The sequence below is a fragment of the Epithele typhae genome, assembly GCF_022376455.1.
Source record: "Epithele typhae strain CBS 203.58 chromosome Unknown BXZ73scaffold_2, whole genome shotgun sequence".
In the NCBI taxonomy this organism is placed as follows: Eukaryota; Fungi; Basidiomycota; class Agaricomycetes; order Polyporales; family Epitheliaceae; genus Epithele; species Epithele typhae.
In genome coordinates this window covers 1,062,736-1,086,677 of record NW_025954193.1, presented here as the reverse complement: position 1 = coordinate 1,086,677, position 23,942 = coordinate 1,062,736, and the positions used below count along the sequence as shown (strand labels likewise).

The 23,942-nt window shown below is 61.7% G+C and overlaps 6 protein-coding genes across 6 annotated transcripts; 3 read left to right on the top strand and 3 right to left on the bottom strand.

Moving 5' to 3' along the window:
- Positions 1-275: 275 nt before the first annotated feature.
- On the bottom strand, positions 276-884 carry BXZ73DRAFT_38128 (uncharacterized protein; the record flags this gene model as incomplete). The annotated part of the gene is made up of 1 exon (XM_048018126.1): positions 276-884. One exon carries the CDS (start codon positions 882-884, stop codon positions 276-278), a length of 609 nt encoding a protein of 202 aa, XP_047883272.1.
- A 1,187-nt stretch (positions 885-2,071) lies between these two features.
- BXZ73DRAFT_86797 (urease) lies at positions 2,072-5,436 on the top strand (the record flags this gene model as incomplete). Its single annotated transcript, XM_048024318.1, has 12 exons — positions 2,072-2,116; positions 2,200-2,423; positions 2,523-2,763; positions 2,875-3,270; positions 3,328-3,361; positions 3,384-3,520; positions 3,572-4,100; positions 4,152-4,208; positions 4,266-4,378; positions 4,435-4,730; positions 4,825-4,963; positions 5,104-5,436. The coding sequence occupies 12 exons, from the start codon at positions 2,072-2,074 to the stop codon at positions 5,434-5,436; spliced, it is 2,544 nt and encodes an 847-aa protein (XP_047883271.1).
- A 3,318-nt stretch (positions 5,437-8,754) lies between these two features.
- On the bottom strand, positions 8,755-10,271 carry BXZ73DRAFT_73442 (uncharacterized protein; the record flags this gene model as incomplete). The annotated part of the gene is made up of 2 exons (XM_048021896.1): positions 8,755-8,992; positions 9,301-10,271. 2 exons carry the CDS (start codon positions 10,269-10,271, stop codon positions 8,755-8,757), a joined length of 1,209 nt encoding a protein of 402 aa, XP_047883270.1.
- Positions 10,272-14,312: 4,041 nt separating this feature from the next.
- Positions 14,313-16,263, top strand: BXZ73DRAFT_38369 (MFS general substrate transporter; the record flags this gene model as incomplete). The annotated part of the gene is made up of 7 exons (XM_048018175.1): positions 14,313-14,483; positions 14,542-14,607; positions 14,782-14,942; positions 14,996-15,130; positions 15,181-15,340; positions 15,412-15,934; positions 15,998-16,263. 7 exons carry the CDS (start codon positions 14,313-14,315, stop codon positions 16,261-16,263), a joined length of 1,482 nt encoding a protein of 493 aa, XP_047883269.1.
- A 1,775-nt stretch (positions 16,264-18,038) lies between these two features.
- On the bottom strand, positions 18,039-20,498 carry BXZ73DRAFT_86795 (FAD-binding domain-containing protein; the record flags this gene model as incomplete). The annotated part of the gene is made up of 7 exons (XM_048024317.1): positions 18,039-18,197; positions 18,256-18,469; positions 18,528-19,173; positions 19,254-19,418; positions 19,472-19,599; positions 19,657-20,098; positions 20,468-20,498. 7 exons carry the CDS (start codon positions 20,496-20,498, stop codon positions 18,039-18,041), a joined length of 1,785 nt encoding a protein of 594 aa, XP_047883268.1.
- Positions 20,499-21,869: 1,371 nt separating this feature from the next.
- On the top strand, positions 21,870-23,347 carry BXZ73DRAFT_38344 (uncharacterized protein; the record flags this gene model as incomplete). Its single annotated transcript, XM_048018170.1, has 2 exons — positions 21,870-23,176; positions 23,239-23,347. 2 exons carry the CDS (start codon positions 21,870-21,872, stop codon positions 23,345-23,347), a joined length of 1,416 nt encoding a protein of 471 aa, XP_047883267.1.
- Between the last annotated feature and the right edge of the window lie 595 nt (positions 23,348-23,942).

The window sequence follows — 23,942 nt, the reverse complement described above, 5'->3', positions numbered from 1 at the left end:
CAAGTCCGTGTGCTAGTAATATGCAAGAACCGGTCCGTATCAGTTCCCGCGAGACACTATGTAGTCGAACAGAGAGATCATACTAGCGGTCGCCGTCGCTGGCCCCGCACACCAAAAGACCAATAATGTACAGTCGTGCGAGCCTGACGCTCGCACTCCAAAAAGAAACTCGAAGTGCTCCCCCTCGCCACAAAGCCGACAGCACGTGTCCACCGCGGCAGCAACGGCGGCGGCCGGGTTGGACTACGCTACGCAGGCCCATCCCTCGAACGTGTTCACGTACTGCGCTCCACCATCTCCCAATCCTCTGGGCCCACGTCTACCCACGAAGCGGCCAATGTCGTTTCTGGCAGTTCGATGTCGCCACTGTGTGCGGCGACGAGAGACTCCAGAGCCTCTGTCGCCCCGATGACGGAGAGCGCGACCCGCGGGCCCATCTTGAGCACCTGCTGGCCGAGGGGGGAGAGCCGCATGCGAGCCTCAATCGCCGCGCGGTAGAGGTCCGGCTCACGCTTCTTTGTAATGGGCAGTGACGGCCGCTCGGGAATCGAGCGGCGCACAGGGGAGAGAGGCGACGAGCAGCGTGGGCGGGATGTCGTGCGGCGGGATGTGAGGACTGGGGAGGAGGAAGGCTTGGGCACGGAGGAGGAAGGGGTGTGAATGGAGGGCATCCGTGCGGAGGGTGCGCGCCTCTTGCGCATCCGCGCGTCGTACTTGCCGATTACGAGGCTGTCCGAGGACGTGTATGTTTGCGTTGGGCCGTCACGGCCGTAGAGGGGAGTGATGGTGGCGGCCTGCATGTCCTCCAGGGAGAGGTAGGAGCCCGTGCGGCGGAGGGGGGTGCGAGCGAGCTTGACGGCGGGGGCGGGGGCGGAGAAGGACATGGTGCGCTTGCGCGGGACGAAGGAGTGATGTGTCTCAGAGTAGGAGGCGGTCGAGGGCGGAAGCGCGACGAGACACGACATAGGGGGACTTATGAGGGAGGATGCGGAGCGCAGGTGGAGACGGGTGTAGGACAATGGGCGGACGCACGGATTCCGCCGCGAGGGGTATTATCCTGCGCCCGCGCCACACACGTGACTAGGGATGGAAAGTTGCCGGTGGCCTTGCCCGAGTCAACCTCGGACGTTCCGCAGCCCCGCGCCGTCCCCGCCGTGTTCCGTCCGGCACTCTCCCTTCTCGGACACGGTCCCCGCGCTGTCCCAGGCTGTTCTGGCGCGCCCACTCCGGCAGGACGTCGGTCATTCTCGGATGCTGTCTCTGTCGCTTTCTTCGACTTCAGGCGCCTTGCTCCGGTGTGTTGATCATCTGATATCTGCCAACCAACGGCGCTGCAAACGCGTGTCGGGACAACGGCCATGACTCCCACATGGATGCGTTCGAGGGTTCAGGGCGCAGATCTGGGGACGGGCGGATGCATATGTCGCCTTCCGCGTTTCACAAAAAAACAAAAGGATCGACCGCCACTTACGGGTCCAGACCGCTGACCGACCATGCTCCCCACCTGCGCACGGAGCACCCTCGACTCTGACCATCCAGCGCCCTGGGCGGCCTCCATTACGAGGGTCTAAAATGCTTGTGTCGAAAATGGTCCGTCGCGAAAATTGAGTCCCTTCAGTGTGATCCGGCCAGGTGGACAGGCGATGGCGCTGGTGGGCCCTTGTGCCCCATTCCAAAGATGAACGGATGAGCGAGAGAGGGGCGAGTAGACGATAAAGGCTGGTGTATGTGAAGAACAAGGCAGGATGCGTCGTGGCGAGACGAACGGACGGGGCGGGCGAGCTCAGCCGACTCGCCCTCCTGACGCCAAGCGCCGCCTCGAGGCATCAACTCATCTTATCTCCCCACCACTATCTCCCTCGACGAGCGCACTGTGCGAACTGCGAATACATGTCCTCTGAGCTTTCTGCTGTGTAGCGTGCCTCCCCAACACCACTTCGTGGCGGACGCACAGCACCTTCCCGCTCACATCTCTCCGCGCTCACCGCCAAACTCTCACCGCCTCGCCGCCCGCCGACTCACTGCCCGCCACCCTCACCGCGCGTTCCCTTTCTGACTCAGGCAGCTCACCATGCGTATCACTCCCAGGGAGGAAGCGAAGCTCCTCCTTCATCAGGTGCGCATCCCGCACGGTGCCGCCGCTGACGCTTGCGGCATCGCGATGTCCGCTGACTGAATGACGCGTTTGCCAATCCCCAGGCCGGCTCCCTTGCACAAAAGCGCCTCGCGCGTGGCTGCCAACTGAACCAGACCGAGGCGGTAGCCCTCATCGCATCCCAGCTCCAAGAGCGCATCCGTGATGGCAAGCATTCTGTCGCAGAGCTCATGCAGCATGGCAAAACGTTGCTGGGAAGGCGGCACGTTCTCCCCGGCGTGCCGGCGCTGTTGCATGAGATCCAGGTAGAGGGGACGTTCCCCGACGGGTGTGTACGGCGTTCCGTCGTCTTCGTATCGCGCTCTGACGCGTTGGATGTGGCTATATGCGATTTGTGCATGCGCGGCCGTGGATGACACAATGACAGTGTCTTCCTCGTTACTGTGCACGACCCTATCTGCACCGAAGACGGAGACTTGGACGCGGCGTTGTACGGATCGTTCTTGCCCGTTCCTAGCCAGGGGGCCTTCCCCGTTACCAACGTCGCCGAATACACGCGCGAGCGCGCCCCCGGCGCGATCGTCGTCGCGGGCGGGAGGATCCCTATCAATGTCGGCCGTGAGCGCGTCAAGCTTCGCGTCACCAACAATGGAGACAGGCCAGTGCAGGTGCGTGACCCTGTTTCGGCGGTGGGAAGAAGATGCGTGGAGTTGAAGAAGTCACTCCGTCTCTCTGCCCTCGCCACATCTTGCGTGTACGATGCTCACCCACCCTTGCAGATCGGCTCGCACTACCACTTCATCGAAACCAACAAGGCTCTCATATTCGACCGCGGCAAGGCATATGGCAAGCGCCTCGACATCGCTGCAGGGACCGCCGTCCGCTTTGAGCCCGGGGACACCAAGACCGTCACGCTCTGCGCGATCGCAGGCGCGAAGCTCATCACCGGTGGCAATCGGCTCGCGACGGGCGTGTTCGACCCCGCGCGCACTGACCAGATCGTCACCGCGCTTGTGCAGAAAGGTTTCGGGCACACGCCCGAGCCCGGCGCGCTCGAGGTCTCGGAGGACACGGACATTGGGCGTGAGGCGTACGTCGCGATGTTCGGCCCCACTGTCGGCGATCGGGTCAAGCTTGGCGACACGGCGCTTTGGGTCGTCGTGGAGCGCGATATGGTGAGTGGAGGGAGAAGTTGCGCTTGACAGATTGGTTGAAGCATTATTGGGCTGCAGGCGGTGTATGGCGACGAAGTCAAGTTCGGCGGAGGTATGGGCGGCATGCGGTGCAGGTCTTCAGGAACTGACGATTAAGACAGGTAAGAGTATTCGCGAGGGCATGGGTCAGGCGACAGGTAGAAGTGCCGGGGAAGCACTGGACCTTGTCATCACCAACTGTCTCATCATCGATTGGTCGGGCATCTACAAGGTCTGTCTTCTCTTCTGCGACTCAAAGACAGTGACACTGACTCCACGACAGGCTGATATCGGAGTGAAACGCGGGAAGATCAAGGCCCTTGGTAAAGCAGGCAACCCCGACGTCATGTCGGGAGTCCACCCCGACCTCGTCATCGGCTCAACGACAGAGGTAATCGCCGGCGAGAAGCTCATCGTCACCGCCGGGGCCATCGACGCGCACGTGCATTACATCTGTCCGCAACAGGTTACCGAAGCCCTTGCCTCCGGAGTCACAACAATGATTGGAGGAGGAACAGGTCCGAGCTCGGGCACAAACGCTACAACCTGCACACCCAGCCCCTTCTACATGGAGCACATGTTCGCGGCCACCGATAGCCTGCCAATGAACTTCGCGTTCACGGGCAAGGGCAACGACAGCGATCGTAAAGGGCTCGAGGAGATCGTGAAGGCTGGCGCGGCCGGGCTCAAGCTGCACGAGGACTGGGGCACGACGCCTTCTTGCATCGTCAGTGCGCTTGATGTCGGCGATAAGTACGACGTACAGGTCAACATCCACACAGACACGCTTAATGAAAGCGGCTTCGTTGAGAGTAGGTTCCGCCCCGATTTGCTCTTGATGAAATGCCTGACGCCGTTTCAAGGTACCATCGAGGCGTTTGGGGGGCGCACTATTCATACCTACCATACGGAAGGAGCAGGTGCGCTGATTGGGAGGGCTCGGATGCGGAAACAGGCCTGCTGATCCGTACTCGTAGGCGGAGGACACGCTCCCGACATCATCGTCGTCTGCGGCCTCGACAACGTCCTGCCGTCCTCAACAAACCCGACGAGGCCGTACACCAGCAACACGCTCGACGAGCATCTTGATGTACGTCGCATCGCCTGATACTAGCGCCACAACTCGGACTCACAGCCTGCTCTCAGATGCTCATGGTCTGCCACCACCTCGACAAGTCCATTCCTGAAGATCTGGCGTTTGCAGAATCTCGCATCCGCGCGGAGACCGTGGCGGCCGAGGATGTGCTTCACGATACAGGCGCCATCTCAATGATCAGCTCCGACTCCCAGGCGATGGGTCGCGTCGGCGAGGTCATCACCCGAACATGGCGTACCGCGAGCAAGATGCGCGAATGTCGCGGACCGCTTGCCGCGCTCGGGGATCGTGATGACAACGACAACGGGCGTGTGAAGCGGTACATCTCTAAATACACGATCAACCCGTGCGTGACCCTCCTGTTCCTTATCTTCTGAGTGTCCTTCGGCCTCTGAGGGGGCCATATACGACGTAGTTTGTTGACTCATGTTGATTCACAGCGCCATCACTCACGGCATAAGCCATCTCGTCGGACAGATCGCACCCGGGCGGCTCGCCGATCTCGTGCTGTGGAAACCGGAGAACTTCGGCAGCAAGCCCGAAATGGTCCTCAAGTCGGGCGTCATCGCTTGGTCACAGGTTCGTCGGCGCGATTTTCCTTTACGGGGCAACGACCGCCGCCTCCTCGCGCCCGACTCGTGCTGACTCGCTCCGCTTCTTCGCCTGTGCCCTGCGTAACGCGCCTTGTCCTCAAACACCCGCGTCCGGGCACTTCACAGATGGGCGACGCCAACGCCTCGATCCCGACCGTGCAGCCGTTCATCGGGCGCCCAATGTGGGGCGCGCACCCCGAGTCCGCCGCGCGCAACTCGGTCCACTTCGCGTCCGAGGTGTCGATCTCGAGCGGGAACGTGCAGGCGTACGGGCTGAGGAAGAAGTTCCAGCCGGTGATCAACTGCCGGAAGATCTCGAAAAAGGACATGAAGTGGAACGACCTGACGCCGAAGATGACGGTCGACCCGGAGAGCTACGAGGTGCGCGCGGACGGGGTGCTCATGGACATTGAGCCCGCGGTGACGCTCCCGCTCGCACGATACTACAACATCTTCTGAACGACGGGGGGGCTGGTCCATTCAGACGAAGGAAGGTATCAAACGTTGTTGTAAGAGTATCTCCTCTGTTCAGGGACTCGGTGAATCACGATTGGATCACTCAAAAGCATTGCACGATGGCGGTAGGAGCGCATGCTTTAGTGCGTTGCGTGCGACGTTCCCACCTAGGACCACGAGCGTCTCGGTCTGGTAGCCCTTCAAGTTCCCGCTCTCAATCTCTGATAGCCGAGCCTTACTAGCAATGCTCGCTGGACTTCTCCAGTCGAGGACAAATGCAGGCTTGCTGCATGCGGCTTCCCCGCGTGAGCCACAGGCGGACAAGCGCATTCCGAAGAGGTAGGTAATGTCAATGCTTGGCGCTTCCAGTCGAGCAGTGTTTTATTCTATACCCAGTATGCATCTCCCTTTGCACGGAAATGAAGCAATGAGCTTATCTTCGTATACGTGATTCCTCGCTTCGGTGGCACCTGGACCATCGCAAGGCGACCGGAGATGAGGCGAGCTGCCGATCTATTGCGTTGAACCAACAGATTCCACGTGCAAGAAGCTCCTTCTACTCCCAAGCCGCCCGTCCTTCTCAGCTGGGTTCATCGGCATCCTTGCTAGACCCGCTTGGGATGCAACTTCTAGAGCGCCTGTTCAGCACTATCCAGGATCGATCGCAGCCGATTATTACGAGAGTATACATCCATGTGCTCGTAGCTCATCGGCCACGAAGTGCTCTGCAGTCTAATACTTTGCAGCTTTTCTGATATGCTCCCACTTCCCATGTCGCAAGGCGCGGCGAACGACATGAGTTAAGCTTGAAGATTTGAGCGTTTGAACCTTGGTCGGGACTCGGCACAGTGCTTGTCTCAATCCACAGAAACTACTACCTCCGAGCCATTGGTAATTCTCCGCTACCACACACTAACGCATGCTACAGAATGTCGTAAACTCGACAGCACCCCCCTCCCCCCCGGCTGCGGGAGTCTCGCGTCTCGCACCCTGCACCCGCATGTGACCCTGCACCTGGCATGCAAGTTTGAAGTCAGTAGCCAGGCCTAGCTCTGCCGCCACTCGCCCCGACCCCTCCCGACCCCTGCAGCTCCGCAGCTGCACCAGGGACCGCACGCTGCTCGCGACCAGCTCACCCTCAAGTCGTCAAGTCAGCCGGCGTGGCCGCGCGAGGCACTCGAGTGGTGAGACACCGCTTCGTAAGACTCGGACTTGGCTGTGCAGCAGTGTGCCGCCGGCGGCACACCTCGCCCCTCGGCTCTCTCTTGCCAAGGTCAGGCTCTGACCTGCTCTCGAGAGTCGACATTCCTGATGCACCATCGTCGCCGTCATCATCACCGCGATCGACCCGCGGGTTCGCGGACAGAGATCGCGAACACTCGGTCACCGAACAGACCGTTCTGAATTTTCGAACTCAAGAGCTCGGAAGTTGGAACCCACGCACGTCCGTCCCGCACCCGCCTGCGGCCCTTTTGATGCCACGCCCGGCGGCATCGAGTGCACGCTTGGTGCGTACTGCGCAGACGGCGCGTGGACGCACGAGGCGGTGTCTCCCGTGCGAATCCTTGCGCGCTGATCCTCCAGCCTGCGTTCCAAACCAATCGACGTATGCGCTCCGTGCGAGCTGCCACACGGGTGCGAGGGGTGGTGCCTCGTTGGACAATGAACAAGCCTGCGGCCTTGGCGCCGCTTTTTTGAGTCAAGGGTCCTCGAGCGGAAATGATTATTGGATTCAGGACGACCTCAGCGAACCGTGCACACCGTTCCTGCGAGCCGTGCCGAGCGCGGCTCGGACCCCCACGGAGGTTCGTCGGGCGTTCGGGATCGCGGCGGCGCGGTCGCCGTCGCGACCCGCTGCGCTGCGCCGTCGGAGGAGCACGCTTGATCCGCAGGTCACCCCGGCCCGGCGGCGTCGATGCCTGCAGGGTCGATCGGGCAGTTAGTGCTCCGAACATCAAAGAAAGACGCACGAACGGCGAAGGCTCGTGAGTCGTCACTCGAGTCTCAGGCTCTCAAGAGCTAATGATTGAATGATTGACCGATCGCCCGGAGGAAGGCGGGGACATCGATTACCCCCGATTCACCTGGCCCCGCAGACGTCGCGTGCCGGTCGAGGGAATATGACGATCTTCTCCTGCCCCCGACGCCTGGAGCCGACATCGACCAGGATCTTCTCCGAGGTGGGGCGCACTGTCCGGAGTAGGCCTGAGGGGGAGGCCATCACGGCGCACGCCACTTACAGTCCTTCCGCGCTGGGGCGAGTTTGATTGTCGGCAGCGGCGCGGCTCGCGTTTTGTCCGTTGGCGGCAGCCGGGAGGCCCGGCATGCGGTTTTGGGCAGTGGGTCCCCCAGGCCGGAGCACTCAGAAGATAGACGGGGGGGGGGGGGGGGTTGGCGTTGCAGCGTAATCAGCGGTAATCGCTTGGGGAACGGCACGTACCCCCGGCCGGCCGCAGGGCACCAGGGTCGAGAGGGCACCACGCGAGACGCGAGACCTAGAAAAGAAACGAAGAGGGGCGGATCATGTCAGCGAATCGCCCGCTAGGAGTACGACGCACACGGACGCGGAGGAGGGCTTCGAGGGTGGGCGGCGCGACCGCCGTCCCACAGACGTGCGCACGCGTGTGGAGGGAGGCAGGAATGTACGGAGCGGGAGGTTGCGATTTTGAGCGGTACATACAGCGACACGGGAGCGATGGAGCCTACAACACCCGACGAAGCTAGGGGGGCGGGGAGGGGGGACTACGGACTATTTAAACTGTCGATGGCGAACGGGGGGAAGAGTACATGGCGACGCGCGGCGCTCGGGGCAGTCCATTATCTGTGCGTGTAGGTAATATATACGATAGCGACGGGATGGGTGCGTGGTCGTGGGTGCAGGCGTGCGGATGCGGGTGTTGCAGCGATTAGTCTACTTAGGTATCACGAGAGTCAGGTTCCATATCGAGGCCGGGGCGGGGGTAGCGGGTCGTGGCGCGTATCGTCAGGAGAGTCCGTACGTGCGTGAGGGGTAGCGAAGGTAAGCGGCGGAACGCGTCCAGGAGCGTGGTGAGGGGTCATGGAGGGTCTCGTGGTATGGTTCTCGTCTGGTCTTAGTCTGAATCATGTCCGTCCGTGATGGGGCTCGAGATAGCAGCAACGCGGAAGGGGAGCAGAAAGAGAAAGAGAAAACAAACAAGGGGAGTGTCCATCGAGTCACGGTCAAGGGAAGAGCAGCAGGAAACAATCAACAGCCCAAATGTCCAACCAACATCTGTGATCGAGAGAGAAGACATCCGCGAACGAAGGAGCAAAACAGAATCCGTCCACGGCGCAGCAGGCTCACGGCCACCCGCCGGCGACGCGCTGCTTCTTGATAAGGAGCCCGGCGTGGAGAGCTCGGATGCGGCCCTTGGGCTCCTCATACTGCCACTGGGCGTCGTCGTGCCGGAGCTCTGCGAAGCGGCGGCCGATGACAGTGTGAGTCATGCGCGCCTGGAGGAGCGCGCCCGCCCTTCGGCGCCGCGCACAGTACCCACAGCGGCAGTCGACGGTGTAGAAGGAGGCACAGGGGAGCGGCCTAGTACGAGACGAGCCGATTTCGAGTGCGAGCGTCGGTCGGAGGCGCGGATGAGGCACGGGGGGAGAGACGGGTCAGTCAGCACATCTCATTCGGGCACGTGGAAGAGACGATAGAAGGCGGAAACGCATCCGAAAGGCAAGGGGCACGGAAAGCACATCAAGCGCTCACGGCAGCAAATGATGGCCGTGTTGTAAGCAAGGGGGAGGTAGCGTAGCGACGGGGCGAGCCGAGCGCGCGCGCCTGCAATCAAAGACACAGCCGCGCCCGCCCACATGGGGACGAGAGGGAGGGAGAGGGTTACTCACCCAAACTGCGTGCCAGGGCCGGTTGATTCGTGCTCCTTGATCTTGCGCGCGTAAGGCCCCCGCCTGCGGCGGGCGGTGGGGATGCTGGCACGGTCGCGAGGCAAGGCGACGAAGCGACGCTCGAACGCGTCAAGGTCGCTCGCCTGCTCATCGCCCCTCGGTACATGTGGCGGACGTTGCACGCGAAAGCCGTCCGCGGTCACGTGCGGCGCATCTGGTGACCGCAGACCAGGCGGCAGAAAGGGAGCCGGCTGGCGCTCGGCCGCGAGCGGACTAGACGAGGGTGAGACGGAGGAGACGGTGTGCGGACGGCATCCTGGCGGGGCGGCAGAGACTGCTGCAGCCTTGGGGGCGGGGAAGGGGGCAGAAGCGCGGGAGGCGGGAGGGGAGGGTCGTCGGACCGGGCCGGGGCCCGGCCGTCCTGGCAACTGAATCTGGACGGTGGGGAAGGTGCCTGTCGGACTCGGGCGGGACGTGGGCTCGAAGCTGGGCCGCTGCGCGCCGATGGGCGAGAGCTGCTGCTTCGCGCGTGTCCTCGGGGCGTCCTCCATCTCCTCGTCCTCGTCCGCCCCGAGCGCGACGCCCTTGCCCTTCAGTCCCCGCGGCGAGAGCAGCACGTCGTCCGTCGACGGCGGCAGCCCGAACTGGCGCGGCGACGCGGGGGAGGACGGCGTCGAGGACGGGGAGCCCTGGAGGCAGGCGAGCAGCTGATCGGAGGGGATCGCGCACGGGAAGGACTCGTAGTAGGACGACATGTGCCATGTCGCGAGCGAGATGTGGGGGGGCACGGACTCCGCGCCAGACGACGCTCGCGGTGCGGGTGAGGGAGCGGCGCGGGGGGAGGCGCGCGACAGAGATCTCTTGAATGTCCGTGCGGGGGTCATGTTCAGCGGGATGGTGATCGTATTCCGGCATGCGGACGAGGAAGACTCGGCGAAGAGGGTGGCGGTGGATGAGAGAGTGCACGCCATCGGGGCTGGGGGGCGTGTTTTGGCGGGAGCAAGCGAGGGGAGGAGGACCGGAGGAAAGCAGAAAGGGGCTGGGGGCCTTGAAGAGGGCGAGGAATTATGGGCCGGTATGCAGTCTTGGGGTGCGCGTTGGGGGAAGAGACGGAGGAGAGGGGGGGGGGAGACGGGGGCGTCGGAGCGTCGGGAGAGGGCGCAGACGACTGGGGAGAGGGGAGGGGAGGAGGAGAGGAGGAGAAGAGAAGCGGGCGGTATTATAGCGCGAAGACGAAGGCGCGTGTGCATGGCTGATGCTGGACCATCGTCGCTACCGGTCGGCGGCTCTCCAGGGCTGATGGCCGGCCAACGGGATATTGACTGGCGGCACTGCTCGCCGCGACTAGCCTGATCAATATACCGCACCAGGTCGCCCCCGCCATCCACGCCCGCTTGCCGCGCGCAAGAGGCGGAGAGTAGGACGAAGGCCAGCTCGCACAGCTGCCGTGTCCCGGCGCGGACTCGGCCACTCTCTAGCCGCCCGCCCCGGAGCTTCCGGCGACCCCCCGGCCAGCCGGCCGGTCCTCGGCGGGGCGGCCCGCGCGCGCCGTTAGCGTCGGTGAGTTCCCTCTCGCTGAAGTCTGCCGGAAATTGGGCGTCGCGCCCTCCATCTGCACGACGACGAGCAAGCAGACATACGCGTTTACCCCAGTAAGCACACGCAGATTAGCAAGCGACTCACTTCACGTCTGCGACAAGAGCCAGAATCAAGTGCCAGCCCTCGCGGTCAGAGGGCCACGATAGCGCGCGATCGGTCGAGCCGACGTCGGATCGGACCAACTTCATGTAAGCGATTGCGTGCCGCACGAACGCACCCACTACGCTTTGCCATCTCGCAGGTGCACACACGAGGGGAGCGCCGGGTGTGGCCTGGCGTGTTTAGCGAGTAGAATTCAATATTCAATATTCAATATCCGACGGCAGCCACCCGCTCGAATTTCAGCCTCGTATTTTGCTGCACCGCTTTTCCCCCTGCCGGGTAAACCGTCAGGATGCGCGACCGGATGTGACCCGTCAAATTCGACCGCAGGAATCACCCGCAACGTCCATCGGTCGGATGTCGTCCCGTTGACTGCACCCCCGGTGCATCGGATCTCGCGCGCGCGCCAGCCAGAGCCTCGCACCTCGTCTGGCTGGCTGGGACGTGCCTACGAAGCCTCTGGGCCGGCCCGTAGCGCGCACGACGTTGTTCTCTCGCGCTGCGCGCCGTCGGGAAGTGAGGGCGAGCGCCGGACGCCGTATCGTCCCCGAGCGCACCGGGCACGAGCGTAAGGGTCTGTGACGAGAGCTTGTCCCCCGCGCGTGCAGGTCGGAGCGACTCCCGCTCGCGCAAGTATTCGAGGCGAGATCAATATTCGATGTTGTGGAGGAAGCAGCGATCGGCTGGCTTCCTGGGGCGCGCGGGCGCCAAGTGTACGTCATCTGAGGTGCTTCTATCCACGCTTGCCGCCCGGACCCTGCGCCTCTGCCGCCCGCACTGATCGCGGCATGCCGCCCGGTCTGGCATCCCTCCTCTCCGACCGTGCACGCGGACGGCGCGTGCGAGCCCAGTCGAGGACGTGGGGAAAACCATGTCCAGCTCGCGAGCCACAGCCACGTTCCGTCCTGCCAATCTACGATATCCCCCTCTCCGCCGCCCCTTTCGCCATCCCGCTCGTCCTAGCTCGTACACAGCCCCTCTGTGGATCCAGGAAATCGAGCACGTCGTAAACCCGTTCGAGGAGAGACGGACATTGACTGTGCACCACGCGAGCGACGGTCTCGACACGTCTTCCGATCCGCCTTCTGGCGTCCCCCGGGGAGGTGAAACGACGGAGCCCGGACGCGCCCGCGGCCTCGAGCCGCAAGGCAGGGTAGAATCCCAAGGCCTCCGCCGTTTGGCGAAAGCCTCGACGCGTTGTCCCGGCGCGCGCGCGCGAAACGATTCGGGCGGGGGCCTGTGGCGAGCCCCTGGGAAAGATCCAAAGTACCGAACGGGGGTCAGCGCGATGCGCCACAGTCGGGGGCCGTCAGGATCTGTCGAGGCTGTCGAAACCCGTGTGGGTCGTGCGGGACGCTGACGGAGGTGGTGGGGCGACGGCCCGGGGGACCCACAAACGCGGAAGCATCACCCCGAGGTGCTCGGTGCTCGGTAGGGGGCCAACCGATCGTCAGGTGCCCTGCGTTGAGTGAAGTGTTGAACGTTGAGGCCTAGGGGTCACGGTGATTGCCTCGAGCAACACGGCCCACGAGGTACAGCCCGTCGATCTGAAAGCGGGAGGCGGTGGCCTCGCGCGCACAGCTCATGGGGCCGGACGACACCCATAACCCCGTCGGCGGGGACCACGAACCGCGTCGGAGCCCCTTTGTGTTCGCCCGCCAAACTGAGGAGTGCGATCTAACCTCCTGGTGCTGGCGTGCCTGGACAAACGGTCAATATGCTTCTTTTGAGGCAAGATTGCGGTGGGGCGGTTCGACCAATGGTAGGGATCTGTCGCGGGACTCACCTATCTTTTTCGGCAGTCGTAAGTGGCATTATATGACGGCCTGTGGACCTTCGACGATATCTATACCTGCCGCTAGCTTGATTATCAACTTGGTCGCTCCCCGGAGGAGTGCTCCGCGGGACATTCCGGAGCGCCTGGGCGCGCCCCGAAGAACCTAGTACGTGCGCTTCTCGATCGGCGGTGAGCACGCAGGCGGAGGTCGGGGGATACTTTCTTGTTCTCACCGGCGCGAGAAAACCAAAACGGCCGTGTGCATGAGAGCATTTCGCAGGCGAGGAAGTCGAAGGTGTTGAAACGCCGGACGGTGGGCCTCCGGAGAAGGAAGCATAGCCGGCGGCAGCGGTCTACTGCACTGCTGACGTCAGGAGGCGCGGTTTGGAAGCGACGCCGAGAGGTGGGGACATGGCAGGGAAGCGGGGAGGAGAAAAGGTGCCGGAGGGGGCTTGCTACGCGACTGCCTATCGCTCGAAGTTCGTAAACCTCATACAAGTTCGTGAAAGGGCCGGCACAGGAATCCTGACGTGTTCCCAGACCTGCCGCCGAGAAGCCTGCAACACCGCTGGTCAACCCGCTTCTGCCCGTGCTGCAAAAAGCTGCCGGGACGAACCATAAACCACTCTTCGCGGTGGCCATCACCGACCATCTTGAAGCGGTCGAAGGACACGCGATTCATAAGTATTGCAGCCGAACCTGCATTCAAATCATCTCAAGCTCCCCCCGGCGGTCCACATCCGGTGGGTTCTGAGTGCAGCATGAAGGTTGGGGGCACTGCCAAAGAGTGGACGCCATGAGCTGTTGGGCAGAATGGAGAGATTGCCATTCGGACACAGGGATGATGAGTATTGAGCTTTCGCAGCTCTGGGACAAGTTCCAGAACGACAAGGGGTCAACCCCTGAAAAGTTTCAAAACGCAAAAGACATACCGTGGCATATGGTTGCTCAGCGATTGCTGACTGAGCGGACGAGCGTCGATGTGCGGGACAAGTGCGAGCTGCCAGTGCTAGAGCGCTCGCCTAAGCGCCATGCAGTCGGACCGTCGGACCGATGGGAGGCCGCCAGCCGGCTTCGAGCCACTGCAAGCAAAGATTGGAGGACACGAGCAGAACCTCTGATGGGCTATAACGTCAGCGTGTGTCTCGCCCAACAAGACACGTGAAGTGCGAGATTGACTCACTCGCACCCTCCCTCTCCTCCTCCCTCTCCCGACACTCGACAATGCCCACCTGAATAACATGCTGATCTCCCTCATCCACGGAGCTTGCTACCGAAGCGACTCAGCCCGCGCGCCCCCAGTGCGGCACTCCGGCAAACGCGGCGGGACCTTCACCCAGGGCCAGCGCGACGGCGGGAGCCATCGACGAAACTGGCGTTCATTTAGGTAATCTGCGCCTTCCCTTGAGTCATGCCGACCTGCCCGTCTGCCTCTGTATAACCGTCCAAGCCGCCGCGGATTGCGCCCCGCCCCTTCCCTCTTCCTTCCTCCCGCCCCCGCGCCCCCCCTTCCTTCCTCCCCACGCCCTCCACGATGACCTCTGCAGGACGACCCCGAGACTCGGACGAAGAGACTCCGCTGCTCGCCGGAGAGCAGCATCGCAACAAGCCCTCGACCATCCCTTGGGGGCAGTTCACCATCATTCTCATCCTCCAGCTCGCGGAGCCGCTCACGAGCCAAGTCATCTATCCTTTTGCTCCTGAGGTGCGAACGCAGCGGCGTTTTCCTTCGCGTGTCACCTTTCCGCTCACTCGGGGCGCAGCTCATCCGGAACATTGGGATCACGCACGGAGACGAAACGAAGGTGGCTTACTACGTCGGCGTCATGGTCCGTAATCTTCCATCGTTCTTCTTGCGCGCTCGCGCGTTTGTACGGCGTTCGCGGCGGGCCACAGTGGCTATATGCGCGCGTTATGCACCGTGCATGATGCGCCCACGCTGCTCTAATGGCTTCTTGACCGTCTATGTTGCTGATGCTCGATTTCTGACACAACCTCTGTAGCAATCTATCTTCTTTGCAACCCAAGCGCTTACCGTCTTGCACTGGAGTAGGATATCAGATCACATTGGGCGCAAGCCCGTGATCATGACAGGTTTGATGGGTCTCTCGCTCTCCATGTATTGCTTCGGGCTCTCGAAGACATTCTGGGGTGCTGTGGTCAGGTCCGTAGTACGAACTCTTCCCTCTCCGCCTCTCCCCGCTCATTCTCCAGCAGTCGTAGTCTGAATGGCGCCCTTAACGGCAACATCGGGGTCATGAAGAGCATGCTCGCCGAGATCACGGACCCAAGCAACATTGCACAGGCGTACGCTTTCATGCCAATCGCTTGGTCTACCGGGGCGACTTTGGGGTGCGTATATGCGCAGATCCCCCCGATTTGAGGCTCACTCGCCATTGCAGTCCCATTATCGGCGGCTCGCTCTCTCGGCCCGCGGAGCGGTATCCTTCAGTGTTCGGAGAATCCGAGTTCTTCAAAGCGTATCCGTACTTCCTCGCATGCGCTATCCCCGCGACATTCTCGCTCTGCGCGTGCCTCACGACCTTCTTCTTCCTCAAAGAGGTGCGTCGCTCCACCCGCCTTCGTGGGGGGAAGAGACGCGGTCCCTGATCATCGCCTCGTCTCACCTCTAGACGGTGAGAAGCCCAGTGTCGGTCCGTGAGCTCCTGCGCAGGGCGCCGCGCGAAGCCGCTGTCGAGCAGAACGCGGCCCCAGCGTTGACGATCAAGGCCACGGCAGACGACGACGCGGAGCGCCCCCTGCCCGTGGGCCGCCTGCTGACGCCCAAGGTGCTCATCGCGGCCGGCAACTACGCGTTCCTCGCCGTCGTCGACATCAGCCTGCGCGCCCTCCAGCCGGTGTTCTACTCGACCCCGATCGCGCTCGGGGGGCTCGGGATGGACCCGCAGGCGATCGGGTACATCCTCTCCGTGTACGGGATCATCAACGGGGGGCTGCAGATCTTCCTCTTCCGCCGGATCCACGACCGCTTCGGCACGAAGCGCGTGTACATGACCGGCATCGCGAGCGTCGTGCCCGTGTTCGCCATGTTCCCGTTCATCAACGCGCTCGCGCGCGTCGAGGGCCTCAGCGACCGTGTCTGGGCGCTCGCTTTAGGCCAGGCCCTGCTGTCCATCATCATCAACTTCTCGTACGGTGCGTGCTCCTTTCCGAGTCCGAGCCTCTTCCGCCGCGACTGAGGACGGGCGCATACCGCAGGCTGCGTGTTCATCTTCATCACCTCCTCGTCGCCGAACCGGGCCTCGCTCGGCACGGTGAACGGCATGGCGCAGATGATGGTCTCCGTCATGCGCGCCGTCGGGCCCGCGACCGCCAACTCGCTCTTCTCGCTCTCGATCGACAAGGAGCACCACCTTATGGGCGGCCACTTCGTCTACCTCGTCCTCGCGCTCGTCACGTGCGTCGCGCTCTTCGTCGCGACGCTCCTCCCCGAGAAGGACACGTCGGACGCGCGGAGCTCGTGAGCACCCCATGCGAGGTGCGTGCGGTGCTAGATTCACATACATATATGTATTCTGCGCACGCACGGAACCTTCACGAACCCTTTACGACTTTTAACGAGCGGGCTGTCCGTCTCCCGGTAGACCAGAAGAGGCTCCCCGCGGACCTCAAAAAGCAGGCCGTGCAGTGTTCGTTACTTATACTCGGGCGTTTTTGCACGACCTCCTTCCCCTCCCCTCCCCTCCCACTTTCCGCCGCTTTCGTCGCGTTTGGTCTCTTCTTTCGGATAGAATGGTTATATACGGCAGCACGCGACGACATCACCCTGTATCGATATCACCGAGCAATATGACGTTTTCTTGCGTAGACTGCGGAGGATGCCATGCACTGGCTTTGGTACGCACGGTGGGCGTATGTCGGTCTCGCACTGTCGGCTGATGCGAGGGGGGCAGACAAGGGCGAGGCTCTATCGACGCCTTTCTTCTCGACTGGTGTTTGGATCCCTGTGCAAGACGCGGTCGGTGTTGTAGTAACACCCGCACTAAGTAGTGCGCTCTCCCTCCATCCGCGCGGCCGCCGCCCTGGTATGCATGGTTCAAACGTTCAAACCTCACCCCGCCATCACCTGGCGCGCACCAAGGCTGAAAAATATCGTCGTGGACCGCGGTCAGCACTACACTCTAGAGCCGGACCCGGCCGGGCGTCCGTGTCGGCAACGCGCCTAGGCTCCAGGGTCCCGCGCCCGTGCCAACCACGCGTTGCAAAGCGTTGCAACCGTGCGTGCCACTGCGCGGCCGCAGGCCGACCGCCAAGAGCCGCCGAGTCAGTGAGTGGGAAGGATGCACCCGAGCGCGTTGCACCGCTCCCGCCTCAGCAGGCGTCGCTCCGAAGAGCGCCGCCTGCGCGCGCCGTGGTGCTGTCGGGAGCGGCCGAAGGCGAGGAACGCGCCAACGGATGAGCGGGCGAGCGGGCGTACGCCGAGCCGCCGCCGCGGAGCGCCCAGAACTTGCGGAGTCCGGACGTGGTGGGCTCGGTGCCGCTCGCGATCGCGGTGATCTCGACCCTCGAGCGGGTCGTCGTCGACGGCTAAAGTCAAACGGAACGCCGGGGAGAAGTGCGGGGTAGGTGGCAGTTCGGCGTGCGGGGAAGGAAGGGACGTACGCGGCGTACGAAGGCCGCAAGTACCACCAGCTCGGGGAGAGGGCGCCGCGAACCCGAGCTCACGGCGAGGAGCCCGACACGTGCTACCGCCGATTTGGTGAGACGGTGCGGTTAACGGCCGCGACGGGGCACTGGAGGCCTCGGACCGTGATACGCTAGACTGAAGTGCGGTAGCTTTTTGTGGGGCATCCGAGATACGCAGTGGATGGTAAGCACTCACCCGCTACTCTTGACAACGAGCTTCAGGTTATGCTCAGCCGCGACGTGTAATACTGCCACCTGAACGTCCGCCGCCGACGACAGCCTGCACGCCGAGCGCAGCAGTGTGCAGGTACCAGGCGTCGATGGTGCGGCTCGGAGACATGAAGGTTTCAGATTGGGTGTTTTGCGCGCCACACCCTAAGAGACGCTGCTGGACGGGCAGCTTCGTTGGTCGTGAACCGTGAGTGCATATTGTAATGGTAGGGTAGAGCTGTTTATGCGTAGGTCTAGCATGAACAGATTAGAACTCGCAGATGCTAAAGAAAAGTCGACTTGAGTATCATAGATCAAGTAGCTCGACGTACTCTCTTGCCACTCCTACTGCCAAGAGGCTTAGGACCCGTTATTCTCCGAATGCTACCCCGAGAAGTTTCATTTACAGGCGACAAGTCAAAGAGTCATCCCAGTCCTCCGAACCCACTCCCTTTGTGACGATGAACAGATCGTTGGGGTCATACTTCGCCTTGATTCTTTTCAGTACAGGGTAGTTCGAGCCAAAGAACGCCTGCTGGAAGTTAGGCTCGAAGCGCGATGCCTGCATTGAAATCACAAAAGGTGAAAAGAGTTCACCCAGCAGTGCATGATTTACGTACCTCATTGAAGTAGCAGCCCGAATCCGGAGCCAGGGATCGTAGCTTCGCAGTGTCGCTTTCCAGTGCAGCACGAAGGACGTCGATGTCCGCCTCGCTCGTACCTTCGGCCCACGATGTACCGATAACAACGTGCGCAACGGCATGCCGCCAAGCCGGGTTCACACCCGCAGCATGGTCGCCCAAGCTCGCAGCTTCACCACCGGGAGTGACGAGGCTGACCACAGCCATAAGTGAAACGCGCAGATGAGAACAAGCAAGACGGACGGACGTACTAGTATAGGAACCCCACACCCAGACCGAGCAGCGTGTCCGCCACGAGCTCGGGCTCGCCTTCGACAAGGGACCGGGGGATCAGGCGCGAGCCGAGCTCCACGTTCACCCCGACCTCGCTCGACGTCTCCGAGTTCGTGCTGTTGAAGCCCAGCGCGTCGTACCACTCCGCCCAGCTGCCGAACGGCAAGGTTTCCGCGATGAGCACCGTCAGTCCCCCATCCCCGGTGGAGTTGCTCGCGAGGCCGCGGACGAAAGAGAGCAAGGGCTCCATGCTCGCGTTGGCGGTCGCCCACGAGACGTTCGGCACGATGGCGAAGAGCGTGAGCTCCCAGGTCGAACCGGAATGCTGCAAGTCTGCGTACCCGCCCCATCCCGCGTTGGTCAGCGCGGGGCTCAGGCGCACGAGTTCGGTGGTGGCGCTGCGCAGAGCCGGGTTCGGGACGGAGGTGTTGCTCGATGCGGTGAGAAACACGCCTACGGCGGGGACGGCGGGATGCGTGCGGTACGTCACAGAGAGAACGACGGCAAAGGAACCGCCGCCGCCCCCACGGAGAGCCCAGAAGAGATCCGAGTGCCGGTACGCGGACGCAGTAACGAGCACTCCGTCGGCGGTGACGGCTGTGATTTCGAGCGTGTTGTCGACGCCTGCGGGAAAGGCGGGATCAAGGTCGGCGCGGGATTTCTACGGAAGAACAGGGGGATCGAAGGGAGGAAAAACGGCGCACCTAAACCGTAAGACGGCGATAAAGCGCTGTGGCCGCCTCCGAGAAGCCAACCGCTCGCAGCTCCGACGGACCCGCCTGGGGAGGCACCACCGACGATGGTGCGATTTACAGCCGTGACGGCATTGTATGCTTCAAACCACTGTACCCCGGATTGAAGTGTGATAGCTGGGGAAAATGAGTTCATGTACTGTGTTGGTGCGAGACTGAGATGGACGCACCGAAGTCGTAGGTCTCGTTTTTGGGTGCGCCAGCGGGAGTGAAGGTAGGATGGATGGTGATGTTCTTCATGTTGTGAGTCCACAGAAGGAAAGAACTTCTACCGTTGCTTCGTCCAAGGTAGTCATGCCTGTGGTCAGCGATCGGTCAGCTCGCGCCCACCGTCCAATATGCCCGGGAAACTCACCCAGTGCTTTTCACGGCGAGCCTCAAATTGTGCTGCGCAGCGAACTTGATGGCAGCCTGAACGTCGGCAGGTTCTCGCGCATCAACGCCGATGACAGATACGCTGCCCTGTCCACAAGGCACACCCAGAGTGGTGTTGATGTAGCAAGCTTCGATCGTGCCGTTGGGAAAGGTGAATGTCTCGTAATTGGGAGCTTGCATCGCCCCGCTGTGGTCCGAACGCCAAACGCCATCCGTCCAATGACTCGTGACTGCTGCGCACGCAGCGGAACTGGGATCGTCGGCGTAGCATGGGCGGGCGGGGGGAACAGGATGAAGGAGAGGCTGCGAGACTCGGGCGGCGAGTGCGGCAAAGTTGGAGTCGGAGGGCCAACAAGAGTCACCATGAAGGCAGCGACATGATGTAGTGGAAGGCGCTGCACTAGTGTTCGTGGAGAGGATAGCTAGCGTGTAGAGAGAGCCAAAGACAAACAAGAATGGCGACATGCTGCTGCTCGGTTGTGCCGCCGACCGTTGGGACGCATTTATAGTATTGTCCATCGACCTCGTCGGGGATCCGTGTTCCGAAGGTGGATAGGGTTCCGGTCGATTGACATAACCGCGACAGTACGGGCGACTTGCGCAGTCTTCATGATCCTGAGCATGTCGGAGGTCAGATGAGCGAAGATACGGCGACTGGAAGGTCCACTGACGGCTTCGAGTCAGAAGTGGGAACACTTCCCCAAGCTGGGCCGGAGCGGATCCATCTGGCATGAGTGCCGGGGTCTTGCCGAGCCTGCCTAGGCAGCCCTTCTATCAAAGGAGGCCGGCACTCACATGGCCAAAGCTTTCGAGATGCGGCATATGACAGTGCTTCCGGTGACAAGCTTACATAGGAGCAGTCGCAGCAGTAGCAGATCGCAGCTATGCTGCGCAAGCGGTGTAGGAATGACAAAGCATCTTGCGCAAGAATGTGCCATCCGATGCTTGAAAACGAGACCGGGCCTTGGGCGAAGCCTAACGTCTCAGGAACGCACAACCAGCCTTCCAAAGAACGCGCCCCGAGGCTCGGGTTCGAACATGGATGCCTTCACGCGGTAGCTCACGTCAGCGAACTGCTCGTTGCGGGCGCGTAGCGCATACCTCATTGAAGCAGGCAGAGGATTTGGGAGCGAGGCTCTCAGTGTAGCTATATTCTCCACCCCTACGCGCCGGTATGCGATTTCCTCGGCCGAGGCTCCCTCTAGCCATGAGGTGCCAAAGACGGCGTGTGCATCAGCCTTGCGCCATGCCGGATGGAGGCCTGTAGTCGAGGGGTCTACTTTAGACAGGGCGTTCCCTGCGACAAATCTAGACGAATCAAGCGGGCGTGTCAGTCAATTCTCCCGGCGCAGCAGTACGAGGACGAACGCACTCGCACGTGGCTCCGATATTCAAAAGTGTTTCTGCCATGTTCTCGTGGCTATCTTCAAGGTAGAAGCCAGGAACCCACCTCAACACGTCAGCCGACTTGATAGGTCTTTCCAATACCGTGTTGAATGAAGGAAATAGATATCTATTTGGCGCATGCAACAATCTTGCGAATGAGTACCTGCTGCGTTGCGCAAGAGCTTTGATAATCGCCGGTCGGCACGCGACCGGAGAGGTGACACAGTTCCCGGAGGATGTGCAAAGATAGCCCCGGCCTTTGTGGGCTGGCAATGACTCACATCGATCGGCTCGCGGGGAGGGGCTGCCACGCTGAAGTCCGCCTGCAGCAATCCAGCCTCCCGACCGCACACACAATGCAGAAGCGGGTGAGGCACAATGCCTTGTGATTCACTCGGGCGGGAGGCGCCTTCAAATTTCCGCTGCAGCAGCTTGCCCTAATGTCGAGGTCTTTGCATAACATGCGTCGCAGGCGAGCGGAGATGGCTTGAAAACGGCAGCCTGAGATTGCAGGAAGGGCGGAGCCCGGAGAAGGACGCGAGAGGTGAACGAAAGGACGCGAGAGTGTCCTGCAGCCGACGGTCTCCGAGGTGGGTGAGGTGGCTGCAACAAACAGCTCCAAACACGGCCGGTGCACACACGACTCAGAGTCCGCTTAGACTGTCTTGGCCACCATCCCCACCTTCTTATTCTCTCCCTCTCTCCTCCCATCTCTTCCCGGCCCTTTCTCCATCATCTTCCCTGCTCCTCTCGGCTTTTTTGACGTTTTTCAAGCAAGTCCGGTCACCCCGTCGAGGCCGCGCCACCATGGCTACCACTAGCTGGAATGCGCTTATGCGGCTCTCTCAGTCTCAAACGGAGCAATCCCAGCAGGGCATCAAGGACGCCCTCGCAGAGCGCGAGCGCAAGGAGGCGCAGCGGCGCAAGGCGATTGAGGAGAAGGAGCGCAGGGATCGTGAGCTCGAGACCAAACTTCGCCTCAAGCGTCTCGAGGAGCAGAAGCGCGAACAGGAGCGGGTGGAGCGGATGGCGCGCGAGCGGGAGGCCAGGGAGAAGGAGGCCAAGGCCCGCGAGGAGTCGGAGCGCGATGCGATGAGGTACGGGCCCCGGAAGGGCAAGGACGGATATCCCCTCTCAGGCGCGGCGAAGCGGCGGCACTCGGGGCTGGACGACGATGAGTCACCCTCTGGTTTCGGGATGCTCACCCGCGAGGAGAAGCGGCAGCGTCGGCTTGACTCTGAGCTCCGTGGAAGCAAAGCTGCGGCGAAGAGGACCGGTGGTGGAGGACACACCAAGGCAGGGCGACGAGTATTGCCGGGTGGCGCGGTCGACGTTATGAAGACCCCGTCGTCGTCTTCGGCGGCGTCGCCGGACAAGAACATCAAGAAACGGCTCTTCGCGGAGGCGAGCATGCTCATCAAGCTCAACACCAACAAACGTGACACCCGTACCATCGACGAGATTGTCACCGACCGTGCCAAGATGCGCCAAACCAAGGTCCTCGACGGTGACTCAGCGAAGGAGTTCAACGATTGGTTTGGCAAGTCGAAGAAGGAGCCGCCGCCCAAGAAAGCGTCCACCTCTGCGTCCACCTCCCGAGCCAACACTCCCGCCGCCATCGGTCCGTCTGCCACCAGCCAACCCAAGGCCACCGCCGGCTCTGCATCACCAAGTACATTCTCCTTGAAGGCCCCATCGTCCCAGAAACCCCCTCCCCCCAGAGCGTCATCGTCTCAGAAACCACCCCCTTCCAAGTCTGGTCTCAGCTCATCCATGAAAGCCATGGCCGTGTCCAAACCCAAACACCCCAGCGGCAAAACTACGTCTTCTGCCAACGGTGTTCGTCCCTTGGCATCTTCCAAGGCATCTTCGTCGGCCCGCGACAAACCTCCGCCGGCGAAGAAACAGCGCCGCGAGTTGTCCTTGAGTCCCTCTCCGCCTCCTGCCCGACGACGCCCTGCGCCGAATCGCGGGGAAGATGACAACGACATCAGTAAAACGATCTGGAAGTTGTTTGGCAAGGACCGGGCGCAATACATGGATAACGACGTATACAGCGATGACGAAGACATGGAGGCGGACGCGTTCTCCGTAGAGCAAGAGGAACTCCGAAGGTATATTCATGTCCGTCATCGTCCTGTCATCACGCTTGCTCATCATCTTTTTTTCTTCTCAGCGCGCGCTTCGCCAAGAAGGAGGACGAGCTTGCGCTAGAAGAGGAACGCCGCCGCGAGGAGGAGAAACGGCGGCGCAAGAAGGAGAAGGAGAAGCGCGGCCACTATTAAAGAACCCTCTCGATCTATTCCCGGTCACCGCACGACGCCATGACTCGTAGTCTCGGACTCAACCCACTGTTCCTCACTCACACCATACGTTAAGCCCCACCTCTACCACAATCCATCGACGCTCAACCCTACGTCTTCATGCGTCTCTCGTCTTCAATCGCATCGCACCACGCATCGTCCTTGTACGCTCCCCACACTGCTACTCCGGCTTCCCCGTCGCATGTTCTCCATGTCTCCTGCTCCTCCTGCTGTACTCAGACATAGGCCCCAGCCTCTACCGTTATCTCATCGTCCCCGTCTTGCTCCGCATACACTTGCATTGTCCGTCGAATACTGTAGACGTTAGGTAGCGATCCCCTACAATGCACACCCCGCACGATATCTCGGCGCATGTATATGTCTGATTGTAATATGAATACTAGGGCAATACTATGGACCCCTACGTAGTTGTCAGAGCGTCGTGCGTCTGGTCTCCTCCGAAGCTCGCGAATCGGCACGCAACACTCAGGCTTTGACGGATCACTACGTGAGTATCACGGGGGAACTGGAGTGTTCAAACAGTAGGCGGTATATACTACATGGACGGGCGACAGGG